The sequence below is a fragment of the Heliangelus exortis genome, chromosome 15 (genome assembly GCF_036169615.1).
Source record: "Heliangelus exortis chromosome 15, bHelExo1.hap1, whole genome shotgun sequence".
Lineage (NCBI taxonomy): Eukaryota > Metazoa > Chordata > Aves > Apodiformes > Trochilidae > Heliangelus > Heliangelus exortis.
Window position 1 is genome coordinate 2563150 of NC_092436.1, and position 21745 is coordinate 2584894.

Sequence of the window (21745 nt, forward strand, 5' to 3'; positions counted from 1 at the left end):
ATATGATTCTTAAGTTATTTTTTACTTTGGCCATTCTAAATATGTAGTTTATCATCCCAAGCATGTTTCTCAGAACAATAAATACCACTGGGCAACTGTTATGAAACTAACTGCCCTGCTAGGAAAACGTTAGACTTAACAAAAATCCCAAATCTTAACTAAAACCTACATTTCCTCTGCCTGTGCACGTTAGCAAGTGAATTTGTAGAAATTATCAGCTCCAGTTAAATAGACAGGAGGCTGTAGCAATTAAAGTGCTGAATCCTGGCATGCTCAGCTCCAGCTTTGGCAGGAAGAGGAACTTGTGCTTTGAGATTCTTTGTGTCTTTGAAAATTTGGATACACTGGTGAGATCTCCAGTAAAGGAAGAAGAGAATGGCACTTTGCAGTCCAGATGTAGGGACAGACAGCATTTCATTGCAGCTTTTACTTTACATACAAGTAATTGTAATGATTTGCTACGGGTAGTGAGAGCAGTCCTTTAGAGAAAGAAAAGGGGGAAGCAGATTCACAACCTGAGTCGGGGCCATGCTTGAGGCCCTGGGGAATTTTCACAAGACAGTCACAGACCAATTCATCTTCTGTTTGGTTCCTGTTTTTATTAGCATAGTGTGCAGATGGGGAAACCAGACCCAACCCTCTTGCTACTAGATTAACATGTGGGTACCTGCATCAGCTCCTCTGGTGGGGGTTTCCCTGGATCCCAGTACAGACCGGTCACAGACGCAGTGCCCTCAGGGAGGCAGGTCCAGATATGTTAGGAAGATTCAGCACAATTCAGGTCTCTCAAATTCTTAGGATGGGATCTGTCACTGCTTCATATTACAAGTTCATTCCTCTCTGTTAGCTGACTGCTTTTGCATTCTGTCAAGATCATGATTCCTTCTAGACAAATCAGGAGCCTGAGCTCAACCTGGCTCCCCCCACCTTCCAGACTCAAAGGAAAATAACATCGTAATAATGAGGTATTGAACTCTACTGCTGTTGATTGGCGGCAGCTTTTCCAACAAGAGTTAAAAACAGCAGAAAGCTGAAGTTTGTAAACAAACTGAATCATTTGCTAAATTAAGCTAAATAAATGCTGCTTTTCCCTGCTGCTTTCTTATACTGCAAGTGAGGATTCCTGCATGCATTAGGGAGCACTGGCAAAAAAATGAACCATCGTCTTGGCAGGATGTTTCACAGCAATTTTCGGCCTGAAGAGCTCCAAGTGTTGTAGGAATGGAATATCACAGGGTTGGAGTACAGCAGTCAGCTCCCCAAACAACAGCAGGAGAGGAAAATATTTAGGAAAAAAAAAAAAAAATTAGCCATTTGTAAAAGCTGCAGGATTTTTCAGTTTTTTTTTTTCCTGGTCCTTCTTGCTTTTATTTTCTAAGACATCATCTCAGTAACGGAGAACATCTTTCAGACTTTTTCAGGTATTGGTCATTTAAGGAAACAGCATTCTCCCATGCAAAAGAAATTGATGGAAACACTGGGAATCCTGAGTTTCCATGAATATGCTTAGCCCTTTAGTTATTTCACATGTAGAGGACGTGTTCTAGGATTTATTCTACGATACAGTAAACCAGTGATCTGTCCTCTAGAGCAAAGATGAATGCGAATAATGCTATTTATGATGTGGAGAAGAACAGGAATGGTGGCCCTGCTGTTCAGCAAACCCTCCTCTGCTCCCCTGCGCTGCTAGAGGCCAAGGCCGATGATGATCGCTTGTGGTTAAGGCAGCCGCATGCCGCCAGCCTCCTCGCAGCCTTCCTGGCAGCTCCGTTTCACCCCGTGTGAGTGCCGCAAGCCTCCAGCAGCCAGCCCGGCCTCACCCCGACCTTCCCCTGACAGCCTCGCACCTCAGACCCCGACCCGCCGCCTTCCCGCCCACAGGACAAAATGGCGGCGGCTGCCGGACCCTGAGCGCCTCGGAGGCGGGAGGAGCCCCCCGCCGGCCCCTCCCCGCGCACGCTCGCTCCCGCGGCGCGGCCCTGCTCGGGGGCGCGCTCCGCCCTCCCCTCCCCTCCTCCCTCCCTCCCTCCCTCCCGCGCCCGCCGCAGCGCCGCTCCCTGCAGCTGCCCGGCGGGGTGTGGGGGAGGCGGCCGCTCGCTCCCTCCCTCCCTTCTTCCCTCCTTCCTTCCTTCCCTCCCTCCCTCCCTCCAGCCCGTTCGCCCGCCGTCCTGCAGGCCGCCCCGATCCCCTCAGGTAGGTGCGGGCCAGGCCTGCGTCCCCTGGCCCCTTCTCCTCGCGGTGGGAGGTGGCGGGCGGGCAAGATGGAGACGCGGCCAGCGGGGGAGGGGAACGGAGCAGAGCTCGCTCCCCTCCCCCGCCGTTGGAGTCCAGCCCCGCCGCTGAAGGGGACCCCCTGGTCTCTTCATGGAGCGAGGGGGGGGGGAGGCCGCCTGCGGGCCGGTCCGAGGTGCGGGAGCCTGGTCCTGCGGGGCTGTAGGGGAAGAGCTGCGCCATCGCCGCCCCGTCCCGCTGTCCCCCCCCCGGGGGGGAATACCGTGGGCCATACCCTGGGCTGGGGGGAGGAGGAGGCCGCACCCTGGGCCGAGGAGCGGTTTGGGCCAGGCCCTGTGTCGTGACACCCACGCGAGACAGGTGACACGCAAGGCGAGCCCCCCCCTCCCCATCCCGCATCCGTAGCCCGAAGCGTGGTGCCCGATGTTGCGGAGGCGGCGGGCCGGGGCAGGAGGGACCCGCACGCCCCTTTGTCCCCTCAGCTGGCCCGTGGCCTCTTCAGGTGCTGCTCCCCAGCCTGGCCTCTTCTCCTTACTCAGGAATTAGTGCTTTCAGGACCCACGGGCCTCCTGCGTGAAGGTCGTGTATACGCTGTGCTTTTTTCTTTTAAACATATTTCCATTAGTGCGTAGAATCCTCATGCGTGCATAGAGCCCGCGAATGTATTTCCTGGACATCCCTAAGTGGTGGATGCCTTCATTCATCTGCGTTCAGGGGGGCTGGATGGCCTCTGGTGTGTTCCTTCTGTGCCTCTTGCCCTGACGTGGTGTCAGTGTGGATAGCTGCAGTTAGTTTTCATCCTTATTTCTGCATAGCCCTTCTGGAGCAGTTAATTAGTAAGTAGTTACACCTTCAATTTGCATGCATTTCTCTCTGGATACCACTCTAATAAAAGTAACAGCTATTTTGATCCACGTGGCTCTTCTTGCAAGAGGATAGAGTAGGGGGAACCACTCCATTGCTACATTTCTTAAGTTATGGTTTATATCTGTCTTTAGTTGCCACAGTTTCTCTTAGAACTTGATCTGTATCCTTCAGGTTATAGATGCAGCCTTAACAAAGAAAAAAATTCCTGCCTGTTTGTCTATTGACCTTTGTTGAACACGCTCAACAAGTGGACTTTGTCTTTCTGCAGTCTAGCATAAGTTCACTGCAGTGGATGTGTTTGGGTCTGTTGACAGGCATCCAGAGCCTTTCCACTTCTCCTGTCGAAGAGAAACACTGAAAATGCTCATCAGGAAGATGATGTTTGATCCATCTCTTAAGCTTCAGAATAATTTTTCTGATGGGGGGAGGAGGCTAGGGGAAGAGGAGAGGGTAGGTGAGAACACCCACTGAGATGAATGCTCTCACCTCTTACCTCTCTGAGCTATTGTTCTAGACTACAAGGTCTGTTCCCTGGGGAGAAGAGCAGGTGGGTGAGAACACCCACAGAGATGAATAGACATCTCCAGCTCCTCAAAGCTCTTGTTCTAGGCTACGGTGAGGTCTGCTCCTTGAGGTGAACGGACAATTTCACCAACACTAATAGTCCTTTCTTTATAAAGATCTACCTCTACCTGCTCTGTCATTCATATGTGTATTTGGATTGCTTTGAAGTTTGGTAATTACAGAACCACAGAATAATCAGGGTACAGTTTCACAACCTTACTATTTCTTTTAAGCCAGTCTGTCTGGCCTGATGGCTGCCTTGTTCTGTGCTGCCCCATCCCCAGCTGTGGCTTGGGTTTTTTCCCCCCAATCTCCATTTCCTGTACAGTGTTTGGGACTAGCCATACTTTTCATTCAGGTCTTAGAAGTCCATTAAGTTGTTGAAGTAATCTTTTTGAGGTCTGGGTAGTTCTAACTGGGACCACAGACCACTGGGACTGGCAGTGGAGCAGTGGCAGCCAGTAGGTAATATGGCTTAGGCTGACCTGGGACCTCAGGCTGTCTCTGTGCTTCTAATGGCAAGGTTTGTTTCTGTTCTTCTCTTGCTTCAGTGGCCCAGCTGTTGCTTTTTCTTTCTTGGTGTATTAGTTTTCACCTGGGTCAGATCCCTGCTGTTGGTTTGTCCTGCTGTTGCACAATAGAGTTGGCATGAATAGGAACTGTGGGAGAAAAGGAAAGGACAAGATGAAAAAATGTGGATTCAGAGTGGTTTCTGTTGATTATGAAACTGAACTGTCAGTTGTGTCAGTGCAACTGGGGTGCATGGGTAATTAGTTCATTAACATAATCTTTCTTAATTTTTATGAAGCTGTCTTAACTCTTCCAAGTGTTCTGTTTCTCACCATCATGTGGTTGTATGATCTTAATTTTCAGGTGGGAAGAAGTCAGCTGACTTTCTTGCAGATGTTGGCATCCAGTGCAACTCTGCCCTTAGATATGACTTAATTGTTTTTTAAGGTTAGAGAGCTTAATAATTATGTGTTTGTTTGGTTTTGCAATCAAATAATGAATGATCCCTACAAGTTCAGAGTGTACTTGACACTTTGCTAGTGCCTGAGAGTATCTAATCTGTGAGAGTAACACCGATTTCCATCTTTAATACAAAGCTGGTGCTTAGGCTTTGGAGAACACTGTTTGGGATTTCCAAGTCAAAAGGCTTGGATTTTGGGAGGCACAGAGATGCACCCAGGTTGCAGGTTTCTGCTAAGGAGTAGGAGTCACAGCCTTTTTGTGAGGGAAGCCTGCCTCTCTGCCTGGCACAGCTGGGGAAGGGGAATTTGAAGGGGGTGGGTGTATCTGCTCCAGATAACTCTTCCCTTAACTTCTGTCATGCAAGAAAATTACCCTGGGTCACAGGGGACTTGTGAGTTCTTGTATTGCTTGGGAAGCTCCTAATTTCTTTGGTTTTTTGCACTAAGAATAAATGAGAGAAAAGCAGTTTTGAAAATTGTTATCTCTTCAGTTTGCAGCCCCATGTCATCATTTAGTAGCTGCAGTGAGTAGTCAGTGCTGTAAAGAAATGGTTTCCTGCATTTTGGCTGTTTTCAATATATTTTACCCAGTGTCAAACAATGAGAAAAATTGTATTATGCAATCACAATCAGCAAGTGCTTTGTAAGCACATTTTGGAGAAGCTGGTTATCTAGCTTCAGAAGTAGATCAGATTTCCAATGTAGGTTCAGGTGTTATGGGACATGTTGTGCCACTGATAGGATTTCATACTTAGTATTTTGAAAACATTTACATTTCTGGACTAATCAAGGTGAGGTGCAGCATTGTGAAGACAAGCAGTTCTAAGGAATTGGGTGAAGGTCTTATTTTAGCAAGAGTTAACAAAAGGAGCTGACAGTAGAAGGGACATTTGTAGAATGTTTGGATTGATAAAATTCCTTCTTTAAACTGAGGAATGCATTTCACACACCCCTTATTCTAAGAGGGGAGAGCAGAACCAATATCCTATCTCTGTTGCAACCCTGAAAGGGAAAGTATCACTGCTGCTTGAACTCCCCCCTGCAAGGAAAAGGAGCCCTTTGGTATTCCCCAGGGCCTGCAGCCCCTGTTGTAAGTGGCACAGAGCATTCTTTATGCAGCCCTCGAACAGAGCTGGTCCTGTGCTCTGCTCCAGTGGTTTTAATTGGTAGTTCAGAGTACTAGTGCAGAAATAATACTGGTGGCTGCTGGTGTTTCTAAGCACTGTGTTTTACACTTTGGGCTGGCAGTAAGTGAGGTTGAGTGATGAGGAAAGTGTATTGCTGCAGTCTCCTACAGCTCCAGCGTTACAGCTGAAATGATTGCAAGCTTGGCTGTGGAAAAGTTGAAAAAAATGAGTGGGGTTTATATACTAACCCTCTTTAAAAGCAGAATTATCCCTGTTGGCAATAGAGGGTTCAGCTTTCCTGATTTGAAAATCTGTGGTATAGATGTGCTTCCAGTTCTGTTCAGTTTTGCTCCAATTCAAGTGTGTTTTACCAGAATGCCAAAGCACTTGGTGAATCAGGTCTGTTCTGGTGTTACCCGGGCTAGTTAGAGAAAACCTGGGCTAGTGGGGTGGGTGAGACCAGAGCAGTTGCCCTGCTTCTTGTGGTGGAATTGATTATTCCTTAGCAGTGGTAAGGTAGAACTGTGCAGTGTGTTAAAATGTATTTTGGAACACAAGAATGCACTCTGTCTGTCTAAAACTTGTAATGTCACTGGCACTAGGGGTTCTTAGGTTTTGTGCTGCATCTGTCTTGCCTATAATATGGTTTCTGTTTCAAGTCCAGTAAAGGGATACCACACTTGACTGTGAAATATAAAGAAGTCATAGTGGCATCCTGATCCATCATGTATTGACCAGTTAGTAGCCTGGCTGTCTGAGCAAAACATAAAAACTTCACACTCCCTTTGCTTGTAGGTACTCAGGAGGTTGTCAGTGCAGCTGGGCTTTAAAAGGAGGGTTGTTATCATGTCCAGAAATCCCCTGCAGCAAAGCTTTTGGAATCCTGGGTGAATGGTCCTGTTTCTTTCTTTCTAGCAGCAGTGGAGCCTCTGTGCTTCATTGTATGGGAAGCTCTAATCCTGCCTCCCTTTTCCCAAAAAGGTTCAGTTGTCTCCTCCTTTCCCAGAATTTGTATAGAAATAAATAACCAAGTAGAAAAAAATCTTCTACAGTCATTTTCCAGTAAAAAACTTTTCAGTTAAAAACTTATCTAGGTAAATGATTGCAAATAAATTTTACATGTCTTTTACAGGTTTAAAACAAGTATGTTCTATTTCACTAGAAACTTTTCTGGCCAGTTGTATTTAAGAATGCTTGCACACAAAGTTGTGTGTGTTTGGCTATATAATTTAGCTGGAGTATGTTTTTTTCTTGTTGTTTTGTTTTTTTTTTTAAATTGGCTTGCTTTGCATTTTAGACCAATTCTCATTTTTACTGTGTATCTCCCTGCCAAGAAACCTGCTTCCACTCTACTGATAGACTCACTACATTCTTTTATTCCCTGCTGTAATGTGAACGAAGTAAAATTATACTGGAGAAGTCCATTTTAGGGTAATTAAGCTCAATTACAGATTTCCTTTTTATAACTCATCCCAAAAAGTTTTGAATGAAAAAACCACAAAATACGAACTTTGGCTACGACTTGAAATTTTCATGATTTGATGAAAAATGGTGCAGCAAGGGTAAAAGGAAGAAGCATTTAAAAAAAAAAATCCTTTTGGCAGTCTTCCACCAAGATTGTGGGGTTTTTTTTAAGCTTCCTCTTGTAAGAAATTATAAACAGTTACTGATTTGTACATCTTTATTCTTTCATCAACTGCAGTGGTACTGGCTGTTGCCAGCTGGAAGGTAAATTAGCACCAGCCATGTTTTGTACCTAAACTTTGTGAAGAGATCTCAAGGATATTGCAGTAGACACAAAACACATGCACATGGTGATGAAGCTCCAGCATTGGCCTGGAGGTACAGCTGGAGATACTCACTGTCTAAGAGTACCTGCAGTGGTTCTCCCCAGGAAAGGTGGATGGTGTCTAGGATAAATCCTTTTGACTGTAATGAGGAGAAAAGGCAGAGAACAAGAATGTCACACAGACAGGAATGAGTCTGAGTGGTGGTCAGTCTCCTGAGAAATACCAGGGCTCCTCACTTTATTCAGTGCTTTCTCCCTGGTCTGGTGTGTTCCTCGGATACAGGGCAGCTGAACTGATCCTTCTTTGTGGCAGTTGAGCTCAGAGCAGCTTTTTGGGGCTGAAGCCAATATTCTGTGTTTAAAGTGAGTCCTGAGACAAGAATGCTGCGAACTGCCCCAAGTGTCCTCCAGTGTATCAACAAACAGATGAATAGTATTGCAGAGCTGCTGGGCTTACTCTATCAGCAGCAGAAGTACATTTTCAGAACACTTATGTTTGCAATTACTTATCAGGAAAAATTTCAGGTATTTTTTTGTGATACTGTGGTGCCTATTCTAGTGGGGTTGAGGGAAGGTAACATTTTTTTGAGTGCTAATTGTTGAAAAGCTTCCTTTTTGTTTCTGCACAGGAAAAAAAAAAAAATCTGTTGGTCTCTTGACCAATAGCATACTTCCTTTGTTCTTTGCTAAGGGCAGGCTTGGTAATTATTTAGTTGTTATGTTTGCTAGTCAACACCTACAAATCCAGTGTTTTCACATTTGTTCTACTGTGCCCCATTCCTAGAATCATAGCACTCAGGTAATCTCTGCTAGAGCCATCTAATATTTAAGCTATATTACTATCATAATTTCACTATTTGACATAAAACCATATTCATGTATTTGCACAAGAGCAATGTATACACTGTAAGGAGCATTTGGCAAGCCAAGGTAAATTGGGTGTTACAGCAGGGAATGGATCTGTTGTAATCAGAAGAAAAGGGCACGGGGATTTACTCCTGGGTAAATAAACTGTCTCTGCTGTATGCATTCTCTCTGGCTGGGAGGAGACATTCATAACTGCCAAATAAATTCAGTAATCAATGGTGGAATTTAAATTGAGTTGCTGTAGGTGATATTCTAGAACTACTGCAGGGAAAAAGCAATAAATCTTCCAGACCTTATCTGTGAGAGAAATTACCGCAGGAAGAAATATTTGGTGTCCTAAGCATGACTGCAGGGCACAGAAATCCTCAGATGTGCCAGATACTGATTGCCTTAATCTTGTCTTCAGCGTGGCCAAGTATTACTATCTTAAACTCAGTATTTCCAGCTTGATTAAGTTGTAGAACCAATATAGTGAAATGGGTGAAATATCATCCCGTTGCTCCACGTATACCTTTCTGGCTTCTTATTGTATTGCCACTATTAAATTTGAGGCAGTGTCTGTGCTGTTGGTTTTTAGAAACAATACTAAAAAAAGTTTTAAGTACTGGTAGTACTGTTAATTGTTGTGATTCTGCCCCAGTCCACATGCTGCAGGGATTTGATAGGACGTATATAAGCTTAGCTAATTTACTTAGAAATTGTTGCTAGTAGCCATGACTGTGACTGTAGGTGGTTTCTAGCAGCTGGACATCAGTTTGTCCACTGGAACAACAGGGTGAGACTGCAGTAGCTTGCAGGTGAGAGTCACCCTTCTGCCATCCTGAAGATAACTTGACTTCTGTAAACAGCACAGCTGTTGTTACTCAGGCCTAACGAAAAGAGCAGGCTATAAAAACAGTTGTTGACCTTTATTGTTTTTAAGACTATTTGAAGATATGTGACAAGTTGAAGGTCTGTAACAGGAGTCACGTTATTTTTCTCAAAGTTCTTGCCTTGGAGCTGGCATTAGCAGCAATCTGCAGCAGTGGCATTTCTGCAGTCTAGCATCTTGCACTTTGTAATGGATCCATTTCATACCCTGCTCTCCCACTTTGGCACCATTATCTTTGCCGAATGCCTTGCTGGTTTGTTTTCTTCACCTTAATTATGACAAAAAATGACAAAACTTAGTGTTTTATTAATTTGCTGCAGGTGAATAACAGAAAGTATCTTTAGGAGCCTGTATTAAGAGAGTGATACCATGTTTTCCTTGGCTCACAAATGATGGGTTAATATTGCAACTAGAATGGCAAGAATTCAGATGAGATTCAGTTAGAAGGATTTTGAAATTGAAGTAGGTGAGGGAGTATTGTATGTCTTGGTTGCTGATATGTTCTTGTTTAATTCATTAACATACTTCATCCTTTATTATACCCATCTGAGTAATAAGTAGTTTAAATTGTCATTTTAAACTATATGTAAAAGTTACCATGCAAAACCTAAAGTGAAAACGTTTTACTAAAAAAAGTAATTTATTGAATACAGACAGAGTAGTTTGGACCAATTTTAAGATAGAGAGGCAGCTTTTGAAAGCTTCTCACAATGCTGCAGTATTGTTAAATATTGATGCCTGGTTTTCTCTCTTCTCTTTAGTAGAAAATGATGCACCCTGTAGCCAGCACCAATCCAGCTTTCTGTGGGACCGGCAAGAGTTCTTGCCTTAACGAAGACAACGTGAGAGCTGCCGACCAGTTTGACTTGTATGCCACACAGCAAAGTAAATACAGCCACGCAGTCAGCCACAAACCCATTGCATGCCAGAGACAAGATGCGTTGAATGAGTCACACTTGCAGACCACGAGTGGCAGGAGTATAGAGACAAAAGATGAACTAAAGAAAAAGAAAAACCTCAACCGCTCCGGGAAACGTGGAAGGCCGTCAGGGACCACCAAATCAGCAGGGTACCGAACCAGCACAGGTCGACCCCTGGGGACCACCAAAGCAGCTGGATTTAAGACAAGTCCAGGCAGACCCTTGGGTACAACTAAAGCAGCAGGATACAAAGTCAGCCCAGGCAGACCTCCAGGTAGCATTAAAGCTCTCTCACGGCTTGCAAATCTAAGTTATACTTGTGGCAGTGCAGCTTTTCCCTATCCTATGGTGCATAACAGAGGAGTACATGGTGTTGGTGAAACCAGTAGCAAAATGAAACAGCCTAATGAATGAAAGGAGGGAATTAGTAACTCCTTACAAATCTGCTTTACTCTGAATTTTGGCATGTTTCTTGCATTTTGTTGTAGTGTTTGCCTAAGTCTGAATTTCTAGACTTTATTCAAATGGTGCCATTGCCTACGGGTGCAATTCAGTAACTTTTAAAGCAATGTTGAGGAGGCACTGATTTAAAGGGGGTTTTGTTGCTTTTCACTCATAATTTAAAAGGAAGTCATGATGCATATGCCTTGGTGTCAATAATTTAGTAACATCCATGTCCCTAGTTTTACATTCAGTTTCTGGCAAATCAAGTTATGTGGCTATGCATTGAATAACTGAAACAAGGAGGACAGAATTAGCTGGCTGTTTGTTCATTATGTGGCCTCTCCCACAAAAAGGAACTTTGCCAGATGAGTTCTTACTAGATAAGAAAGCTTGATAAAGAAAGCAGCAAGCTACATTTTCTGCTTCCGCAGGAGGTTCCACAGACCTCAAATTGATACTAAAGAAAACCAAACAAAAAAACTCAACCGTTTTTTTAAAGTGCTGATTTCAGGTGGCTTTTGTTTCTGGACTTGTAGCAGTAAGGAAATTTCAACTAATGCTCAGAATTTTTTTTTTTAAATTAAAAAAAGCTGAGCATTTGTATAGGGTGTTGGAGCTTCCCAGCGCCTTATAAATCTGAGCTGATTTGCCTTGAGGTGATAGCAGGATTCTGCTGTGTGATTTTTGAAATGTGTAATAGTATATATACCAAACCACAAGGAATTATTTGAAATCTGAAATATTTTATAGGAAGTGCTGTTCATTCTAGCTACACACTTGGTTAATATTAAACAGTACAGTCTTAAATCTGTAAATAGCTATTTACACTGGGTTTTGCCTTTTAAAATCTGTCCTTAGGTGGCAACAATTTAATAGCTTTTAAAGTATTAATCTATAATGTTTACAAGTTAAACTTTTTAAATAGACACTGTTGCCAAGTTTTCAGGCTTAGTTTTGCCAGATATTCCTGGAAATACTTATTTTGTTGTTTGACACTTATACTATATTTAAGTTATGGAAGCTTATATATCTACCAAAGGACACCATTTTCATGTTTTATAAAAGCAAACTGTATGGCTGATGCAAACAGGATGCAGTTTACTGCACTGCTACACCCCAGATAGAAAGTAATTCATCTATGCATCATGCAAGCTGAAAAAACCCCAACTTGTTAGTTAACTATAAATACCTTTCTTGACTCAAACTAAAACCTTCCCTCCTTCCAAAAGAAATGTTCCATTTTTCAACTGGGTGTGTTTAGTTTTTTGGGGGGGTGGGAGAGAGAGAGAGAGAGTGTGTGTGTGTGTGTGTAAATGCTTTAATCTAGAGTTAAAAAAAATCAGCCCTCAGTGTTGCATATTGTTTGTTCTAAATTTATTTTACTGGAATTGCAGTGCTTTTTGCTTTTTGCTTTTTTTTTTTTTTTTTTTTTGTCTGGAAGAAATTTTACTTTTAGATTGCTTCACATATAATATGACATTTTGATAACTTTGTAGCTTCAAATATCTGGGGGGTTGGAGAATATCTAGTTTGCAGATTTGGGGAAGCTTAAGAATTTGAGTAAATTGAGCTTGTGCTGAATGAGTAACGATGCTGATAATTTTTGTTAACATGAATGCTATTCTGGCCTGCTGTCATTTAGATGAGAACTCTTGCTTTCAGTGATGACAACTTAAGAAACAGATGTCATGTTTCATACCTTTTTTATCAGGAAAAAAGCAGCAAGCCTTCAGGTGTTCCAGTGATGCCTAACACATATTGCGCTGGACTTTATGCTGTACTTTACAAATAGGTGTGTTGAATTGTTTTGGGGGAACTGTGTATGCACTGGCAACTCAGACAATGAACCTCAACTGTACTGGATGGCTCCTTAGTCGATAGATGAACTAATGGCAGCTAAACTGCTACTAAAAAATTAGTTTCTTCATGCTGAAGCTATGAATTCCAGTTACCCGTTCTGTTCCTCAACAAACTGGCAAGTCTGAAATTTAGCAATCAGAACGATGTAACTTCTGACACATGCAAAATGCTAACGTGAGTTAATTCACCCTCAGGATCTGTGTTGTAGTGGCTGGTTTTAATCAGATGATTTTTCCACAAAAGACTGCTTTAAGTTCTTTCTGAACTCAGCTGGGCAAGCAGTCCTCTGCAGCTGAATGTAGTAACTGCAGGAGTGTCACACCTCGCTGGCAAGGAACGTGTTGCATGTCACCACTGTACCTTGGAGAAACTCCACTTCTTACCTCCTCCTGTTCACCCCGTTGGCTCCTGTTCTGTTCTCACTTGGGCATCTACTCAGCGGTGCTGTGCCGTGTGTCAGGAGATAATGCAGATGTATTGCTGTTCTGCTGGTAGAATCAATTCTGTATTCAAGTCTGGTGATGAAATAATGAAATAATTTAAGCAATTTCTGGTCATTACCGTGTTTATTAATTGTAGCAGGTGGAATATAATCCCAGTAAAAAAAACCCAATTAACTTGTCAATTGTCAAATGATAAGCATAAAGTAGAGAAATGTTCAGAGAGTCTGTAATGGGCTGCTTGGCACTCCAGCTGTAAGGAGGAGACCAGAAGTGCACTGCAGGGCGTTTCCTAATTCTGGTTTCTTTTTCTACCTGACTGGTAGCAGGCAGTAAGGGAAAGAAAAAAAAAAAAAAAAAGAGATACAAAGTGAACTAGAAATGGAATTTTCACATCTGCTTTTCTTATGTATAATCTGCAGAATACGTTGTGCTTTTTTCAACACTTTTCTTACCATGACAAACACTGAAATAGCATGTTAATGCCTAAACTTCATTAGCACCGTTGGGAAAACTGGCCTTTTCCCTCCATAGTAGGAAAACATGACGTGTAAGGTAACTTGCTTCTTTTATATTATATATCATAATTCACCTATTCATAAGCTAGGATCACTGCTGTGTGTTAACACTGTTCTGAAGATCTCCATGTCAAGTTTGGTTTTTTTAATAATTTCTTTTGACTATCGAGTTTCTAACGTCTTATTTATACATAAATGAAATGTATTAGCTTGCTATTATTCCTTAATGATGCTATACGAGTTCACTGTTTAATATACATATAGTAAGTACTATTCAGTTTCTGATGAAATTTACTTAAACTTTTAAACCAAATAATTTTGCTACTAGAAAGTCTTGCACTGGACATATCCAAGATGCTAGCACCGTATTTTGGCAAAAAAAACCAAAACAAAACCAAAAAACAAAAAAACAACAGATACCATCAGAAGTGGCTGACTTTGATATCAAAGATAGTATTTTTAAAATCAGCAGTTAGCTGTGTCATAAGAGCAATGTTCCTTATATCTTGGATTTAGTTTAAACTAATCAAAATAACTCTGTATCAAGAGCCATTAAAGATCTTTGTTCTGAATGAATATATTTTCATTTTTTCTGCAAGATCAGAAGAGTTTGGTCAGGATGAAACCAAGCCTTGTCGGTGAAAAGTGATGTGTCTGTGAAAAGAGTCACTTGGAACTACAGTACACAGAGTAATTCAGATGAGAATTTAACTCCCTCCCCTGTTTTTGAAGAGCTTTAAAAGGCAGAGCAATGTGAAGTCATTTGCCTGATGGTTTCATTAGCTGTGACTCTGCTGTTCTTTGTTGTATGTATAATAATGTTTCATGCTATCCTTAGAGTTGACAGTTAACACCGTTGATAACAATCATAAATACTTTAAACTGCAGACTTCATTTCACAAAAGAACTTTATTCTTCTCTATTTTAATGCATATATTTTAACACTGCTTAAATATATTTATGACTTTACTTAGTAGAGACTAGAGCTTTCTCCTTGTGAATAAGGAAAATCTGTATTCTGAAATTTGAACCACTTTCTGATACTTTAATCTTTCCTCATTTACCTTTCCACAGGTTTACTTTGGGGGCAACAGTAATCTGTTCAATAACTAGTATCAGCACCCCATCCTCTGCTGTAAAAAGCCTGATTAGATACTGTGTATGTTTTTATGTCCATGAACTCGAGCTACTCGTGTGCAATTATGTGTATGGGAATGGAGTAGTGTTCATGATCTGTATTTACATCATCATATGGATGTATATTTATTAATAAAGTTAATACTTTAAAACTTATCAGATTTTTTTCCTCTGGGCTTTTTTTTTTTTTTTTTTTTTTTTTTTATTTCTTTTAAATTCTGGCTGAAGATTCCTGTTGACAGCATTACCAGACCAATAGCCTTAGCCCTTCTCTCTTGTAAATAGAAATGTTTATTCTCCTGAACCTTTCAGTTGTAGTTAAATGACTGGAACTGGCACTGAAGTGTTTTGGTACACCATGTACAGATTTCACCTAAAATCCAGCCTTGCCTTCCAGAAGTGTAATTGAATCTGACTGTGCTAGACTGAGGGTGTTTGTGCCTGTGAGGACTCCAGGACACACACAGGATTTGTGAGCTGGGAGGTCACTGTGTTTTGTCATTTTGAAATTAAGCAGCTCACCTTTTCAGTCGGCTTTGCTACACGAGAAGTGTATTGGTTGTTACAGTCAAGTCCTGTGTATTTAAATTAAGGCAAAAAGCCTCTATGTGTCAGGTGTTAGAAAACAGGAATCTTGCTTCGTTTTAATAAATTGAAAATGCTGCTGCAGCAACTTCATTGTTCTTATCCTGTCATGGAAATATGAGGGGAGGAAAGGACTTAGAATTGAGAATGTGTAAGCCATGCTTTTTACCTCTGTTGCCCAGTGAAATCCATTTGAGAGTACTCATACACTGAACTTCCTGTGGCGTGGCAGTCATTATTCTTTATCCCTGTATTCTAGCAACATTCCAGTTTATCTTTTTCTGTGAGATGTGCTCTGCATACCCCCCAACGCCTCTGCTTTGGTTTTTTCCCCTTTCCTGAATTTTTTCAGTAAATCTGGGGCAAGACAAGCAGTCCCACCTGCCAGGAGCAGCAACCGAAACTGCTGGGTCTGCCTCCTCCCCTTGCTCTGCAGCACCCTCTGTTTGCTCTGCCGTGTACTTTCAAAGGCCCTGAATACATTTCCAGTGGAAACATTTTAAATGTCAGGCACTGTTACTTTGCAGACTGTTAGGTTGTGTTTACCTGAAAAAGACATCTGATGCCGTTTGTTTGATTTTTTTTCTGTTGGCTATTTTGGTTAATTCTAAATATTTGCCTTTCAAAGTGGCTGGATATGTTTAGAACACAGTTTGACTACAGTCTGCTGTGTCCCCTTCTAAAAAGCAGTTCCTGGATAGGATTTCTTGAGCAAAATGGATTATTTTGTGGTTGTAGTGAAAAAGTTGCAGGGCAGTCTGTTCCTTTGGTCCACAGAGCTGGTGTGCCAGTTCATGATTTATTCATCCTGACAGACGAGCAGTGTTGGGGTGTCAGCTCTGCAGCTGAACATCTCAAGAGTCTTTAGGATGCCTTTACCCTTAATTTTTAACCATTTCCTTTCTCTGTGTGATCAGGTTTGCTTTGGGGCTGGCCTGGCATTTTTATACTTTTGTACTTCTTGGTGGGATCTCTTTAAGTAGAATAAATAATTAGTGTGAATTAGTGAAGTTGTATCAATTCACTGGCTCAACAGAGTTTCTTTTTGCACCAAGAGAAACGAAGATTTGGTTTTGACAATTAATCACTTCAAGCTGTAATGCCTACAAGTAAAGAACTGCCAGGCTGCAAGCTTGCATTGCAGGCTGTTTTTATCCAGGTTGTGCCTGTGGCTCTGTATTGTGTAACATTTCAGAGAGGTGTGGCATGACCAAGAGAGAACTGGCAGCCCAAAAGCTCCCAGGTTTTGGGGCTGGCTCTTTCCCAGGTTCCTGCTGTGGCCTGGGGATGACAATGTCTCTTTTCTCCCCCAGTGGTAGAACTGGAGCAAAAATACCTGCTTATCTTGCAGGGTTGCTGGAAGGAATCATTAGTGAACAACATTTAACTGCTTTGAAGCTGAAAAATGTTGTGGAATTCTTCAGTGTTGTTTTAAATTATCCGAGGCAGATAAATCTTCCTGCCTTTCATGTTGGATTTTAATACCACAAAACCTTGTTCTCGTTAATGAAAAAATATCACAGTAACAATTAGGGCAAGTTTGATTACACAGACGAGGCCTTTGAAATATGCATAGCACTAAGATGTGTATTTGCTGCTTCAAGTGGTCGTATTTCTAAATAATGAACTGCAGCCACACTGAGAAAACAAAGTCACACATCCCAAGTTTAGGTGTGGGTTTAAGTCACTCCTGTGACCTCAGCCAGTGTTGCTGACTTTAACACATCATGTTTTCTTCTACCTCCCCCCCCTTTTTTTTTTTTTTAAAGACTTTTTCCTGAAACAGATATTTGGTCTTAAAAATCCAAAATATGTAAGCCACTGAAAACAGCTCTGCAACCAAACTGACAGGGATTTTGAGAAACCAGCCTTCTCTGTAATACCTAAGCTCTGGGACAGCAGATTAATTGAGAGTTTGTTAACTGATTATTTATAATCATTTAAAAAAATGGAATTTTACACAAACCTTTTTATTTGTGTCCTGGTAAGGAGGGTATTTTAGGATTAAATCCATGGCAGTGTCTCATACAGAGAAATATACTGCCAGAAAGCTGATTCCCTTTAAAAGTTTGGGATATTGTCACCTGTGTGATCTGAGACCTCCTGGAGCTGTGACAGGGGAGATGCTGGACTCTGGGAACCATGTGCAGTAAAAAAGACAAAACATTACATTTCTGTCATAAAGTTGATACCCATCTTCATTTATATCTATGGACAGCATTTTCTTTTTTTTTTTCTTTTTTTTTTTCTTTTTTTTCTCCACTGTGTGTGTATGGTTTATACTCCTCTAGCTCATGATACTCACTTTTTGGTAGTTTGGGCAAAATCTCATTGCATGGTGCTGGCAGCTTGAAGAAACACATTTTAAAAAGCACATCTCAGCACTTGAGCATTTTCAAAGCATCCCACATAGTCCTGAAGCTTCACTATTAAACTGAAGGTAAGGAATACTGAAAGTAGGAGGAACATTCTCTTACTTTCTAAAAAGAAACACGAGTTATTTCTCTTGGCTTTTGGCTTGGGAGTGTTGCTTGATGTACTGATGGTCAAAAGCTCATCTTTTCTTTCTCCCTTTCAAAATCTGACTTCAATTTGCAGGCTTTTGCCCTTTTCCCAGCCTGGCTGTAGCTGACAACTTCAACTTCCATGCGCTAACACGTTCCCCACTGCAGCTGTGCTGCTCTGCAGCGGGTGGAATGTAGCGAATCCTTTGGCAGCCGGGCCCAATATTGGAAGTTTCATCGCTGCCATGCGGACCTAACGAACCAAGCCTGCGTTAAACCCAAACCCGTTCGTGTTTAATCCCGGCGGGCACCGCACGCTGCGGCCTCCCCGGTACCGCAGCCGCCCCCCCTCAGCCAAAATGGCGCCCGGCGCTCTCAGGCCACTGCGCACGCGCGGAGCCGGCGCCCGGGAAGCGGAAGTGGATGAGGGCTCCGCCGGAAGTCGCCGTTGTCCGGGGAGACGCAGCCGGGTCGGAGCCGCGGCGAGGATGTGGCGGCTGCTGCTGCTGCTGGCCTGGCTCAGCCGGGCCTTCCCTGAGGGTGAGGCTGGGGCGTTCCGGTGTTGATCTAAGCCGCGGTGGGGTCTAAGGGCAGGGAGGCTTGTGTGGGGGGAGGCCAAGACCCGGGGCTGACTGAACTCTCCCTCCCGCTTCAGGGGCCGTGACGGAGCAGAGCGCTGGCGGGCAGCCCCTCTCCCCCGACGGCAGCTCTGAGCCGGTGCGGTACAGGACCGCGGAGATGGCAGACGCCATGCTGGGCAGCGGGCCCCCCGCGGAGCAGGCCGTGCTGCTCTCCGTGGTGCCGGGGGAGGAAAGGGACGGCCAGGCGTCCGCGGTCGCCAAGGAGGCTTGCGATACGGCGGCCGGGGGCGAAGGGTGCAGCCCCGCGGTTCCCTTGGGGCAGGGCCGGGAACAGGCCGGGCTGGTGACGGTGCTGCCCGCGCCCGCCGACGAGGCGAACGGCACCGACAGCGCCAAAGCTCCCAAAGTGAACTGCGAGGAGAGAAACATCACCGGCATCGAACGCTTCACGCTGCAGATCCTGAACGTCTCCCAGGTAAGCGGAGCACCCGGTTCCTGGCTTGGTGTTACCCTGAGTGCAGGGGGATGGTGGCAGATGCCTCCTCAGCCTCCTCAGCACAGGGGGGTGCTTTGTCCAGTGTCTGATTTGGTCAAGTTCCTCGTGTAACATCCTCTGCTAAGCAGAAAAAAATGGAGTTACCCCTCAGTCTGCCTGTTCTTCTCATCCGTGTGCCTGAGTGGAGTCTCAGCTCTCCTGCTGCTGTGTCTCTCCAAGTGTCTCTCTCTGAAATTGCTAGTAGCACGAGCACCAGTGCCTATTCCTGGCTTGTTTTTTGTAATGGTTATATGCATATATTTTAAGTCATAAGCTTTTAAAAATGGTTAAGTGCAATTCTGCACCTGTTTCAAAAGAAAGAAATCTGCAGCTGCTTGATAAATATTGTCAGGTGTCTAACAGATTGCTCAATTATACATTCCTGCATAGAATTTATCTGTCTAATTGTTTATGTTTTTTTTTTTTAAAGGACCTGATGGAACTGTTAAACCCCAACAGCAGTGACTGTACCTTAGTCTTGTTCTACACTCCCTGGTGCCGTTTTTCTGCCAGCCTGGCACCTCATTTTAACTCTTTACCTCGAGCTTTTCCAACTCTTCGCTTCCTGGCACTGGATGCTTCACAGCACAGCAGGTAACTCATGCTTTCTTTTCATTAGCAAGATTTATGCTTTGAAAACAAGAGTGATTTTTTGTTTATTTTAGTAAAACTGATGCTTCCTCTGTCATGACTACCTTTGTGTCTACCTCCAGTGCATTTGTTTTCCTTCATGCTTTGTATTTGCTTTATGTCCACCAGCTTGTCAACTAGATTTGGAACTGTGGCTGTACCAAATATCCTCCTTTTCCAAGGTGCCAAACCTATGGCTAGGTTTAATCATACAGACAGAACACTGGAAACACTCAAAGACTTCATCTTTAATCAGACAGGTATGTAAATCAGTCCTGAGGGGTCAGTAGGAAGAACAGCTTTCAGCTCCAAACTGGCCTTTTCTCTACTGCTGAAATGACTTAAAATGTGTTTCATGAAGACCCTGAGAGAATCCAGCAGATGTTTATAGAACTGGTTGCTGTTGTGAGGTAGGTTTCAGGGTGTGCTGAGAGCAGAAACTATGGTCACAGAGAAGATGATTTAACTGGAGAAGTTGTGAAAAGGATTGAGCATATCTTCCTGTCCAAATACTTAATTTGGGAATAGAGGCAGATGAACTGTGGTGTCATTGCTTTGTAAGGTTGAGAGCAGCTGGGGGAGAGGATGGTTTCAGTTTTCAGGCTGGAGGGGACAAAAGGTTTCTAGTTTCCATTATCTGGCTGTCCATGTTGTGAGCTCAGTGCCAGCCAGCTCTCAGGTCCTTCTGTGCTACTGTAGAGAGAAAAAAAAAACCAAAACCAAATATGTAGAGACCTCTGAGGATGTTTGTTGGAGGCCAGAAAGTGTTACATTTGCTAATAAAGCCGAAATGCTCAAAACAACAGGGAGAAAAAAGGTCTCCACCACAGAAAACAACCAGCACAGTGGAAGGACAGAACAAGCCCTCTCCTGTTATGAAACCTTGTGTCAAAACCAATTTTATTTAAGCAAACTGTATGCTGGATATACAGTAACATAAGAGGGCAGTTTGCAGTCTGAGTGTACAGATGCCTTTGTCTGACAACAGGATCAAAGCTCCAAAGTGCACCATTTTCTCTGGATTTGATGGTTATTCCTGGTGTGACCAAGTGCTTTCTTACCCAGGTATAGAGGCTAAAAGCGACGTGGCTGTGACAGAGGCAGACTGGGAAGGGCCCCTGCCCAGTGTCATGACCAAAGGCATAGACTGGCTGCTTCTCTTCTCCTTGCTCTTCCTGGCCACTTTTGTCATGTACGCTACCGTTCGGACAGAGAGCATCCGGTGGCTGATCCCAGGGCAGGAGCATGAACATCAGGAATAATCTGAGATGCCAAAATAGGGATGTAATTCCCCACTGATGGGTAAAGTCCACTGAGCATGTATGGGCTTGGAAGTATAAAAGAATGAACTGCTGAATTTGTTGGATGTAATTTATAACCTTGACTAAAAATCTGTCCTCCTTATCGACTCCTGGATCAGCAAAAAGGAAATTTGTGGCAATTAATGTGGTAAGTAAACAAAAACATGAACTGAAAAAGAATTAAGCTGCTCTGTCCAGCTTGTTTTTCATGCACTGTAATGTAAATATGTCATTCAGTTCTACCTTGCTCTTCTGAAGAGGTCCCTGAGCTTTGTAGACTGAGTAAGGTTTTTATAGCACCTTGGCCTGTGTGCATGGCACAGGAGCAGAACTGTTTCCACACTGGTGGGATCTGGGGATCTTTTCTTACAGATCCTGCAGGTGTATAAGGTAGAGCTTCTACATGGACAATGTGGTAAATGGAACTAGGCTGTTTCAGCCCACACAGACCATGTCCACATGTTCTCAAATAATAATAACACTTTGAAGGGGGAATGGTGATATTCCTCACTAGTTTGTTAGTAAAATGAACTATGAAGATAATGTTTTTTAAAATAGTGCCCTTTAAATTAATTATTCCCTTGTTGAAAAGATTTTAATATTAGCAGTGTGTATACCAGCAATAAGAACAATTCCAAAGGGTGTTACACAGCCTGTGACAGTGTGACTGTTTCCCACCATTGGTGCTGGTTTTGGTGCTGGTTTTGGTGCTTACTGAGCTCTTGAGTTTTGCCTTAGTTACAGTTCTCCATAACATTTAGAAAAACTTCGAGCTCACATAATTTTTGTTAATTTGTGTGTTATACACATAACGTATTTACTACATTCCTATAAAATAAAATTGAATTCATTGTGTGTGTTTGTTTTTAAATAAATAAGATTTAATGTAACCTTTCAAATCACTTTCTTACCAGGTCAAAGCATGCAACTTCTGAAGTACAGGTGACCTGTCTAAATTAGCAAGACCTGTCTTGAGATTTATTTACATTTCTGCTAACATGT

At 43.0% G+C, this 21745-nt stretch overlaps 2 protein-coding genes across 6 annotated transcripts; both read left to right on the forward strand.

Annotated features, from left to right (window-relative positions):
• Window positions 1–1966: 1966 nt before the first annotated feature.
• Window positions 1967–14763, forward strand: C15H5orf24 (chromosome 15 C5orf24 homolog). 5 transcript variants are annotated; one of them, XM_071758999.1, is made up of 3 exons: window positions 1967–2193; window positions 10050–10482; window positions 12364–14763. In XM_071758999.1, the coding sequence occupies exons 2-3, from the start codon at window positions 10056–10058 to the stop codon at window positions 12402–12404; spliced, it is 468 nt and encodes a 155-aa protein (XP_071615100.1). In that variant the 5' UTR covers window positions 1967–2193; window positions 10050–10055; the 3' UTR covers window positions 12405–14763. The 5 variants fall into 5 exon arrangements, with proteins under 5 accessions (XP_071615100.1, XP_071615098.1, XP_071615103.1 ...); XM_071759001.1 differs by having other exon boundaries at window positions 2042–2193; window positions 10053–10482; XM_071758997.1 differs by lacking the exon at window positions 12364–14763 and having other exon boundaries at window positions 10050–10765.
• Window positions 14764–18135: 3372 nt separating this feature from the next.
• TXNDC15 (thioredoxin domain containing 15) lies at window positions 18136–21598 on the forward strand. Its single transcript, XM_071758393.1, has 5 exons — window positions 18136–18236; window positions 18352–18752; window positions 19243–19406; window positions 19572–19702; window positions 20508–21598. The coding sequence occupies exons 1-5, from the start codon at window positions 18185–18187 to the stop codon at window positions 20702–20704; spliced, it is 945 nt and encodes a 314-aa protein (XP_071614494.1). The 5' UTR covers window positions 18136–18184; the 3' UTR covers window positions 20705–21598.
• Window positions 21599–21745: the final 147 nt, after the last annotated feature.

Coding starts and splice junctions, on each gene's coding strand:
- C15H5orf24 (XM_071758997.1), top strand. CDS start 10,056: ATGATGCACCCTGTAGCCAGCACCAATCCAGCTTTCTGTGGGACCGGC.
- TXNDC15 (XM_071758393.1), top strand. CDS start 18,185: ATGTGGCGGCTGCTGCTGCTGCTGGCCTGGCTCAGCCGGGCCTTCCCT. Junction 18,237..18,351: donor CAGCCGGGCCTTCCCTGAGG/GTGAGGCTGGGG, acceptor CTCCCGCTTCAG/GGGCCGTGACGGAGCAGAGC. Junction 18,753..19,242: donor AGATCCTGAACGTCTCCCAG/GTAAGCGGAGCA, acceptor TTTTTTTTAAAG/GACCTGATGGAACTGTTAAA.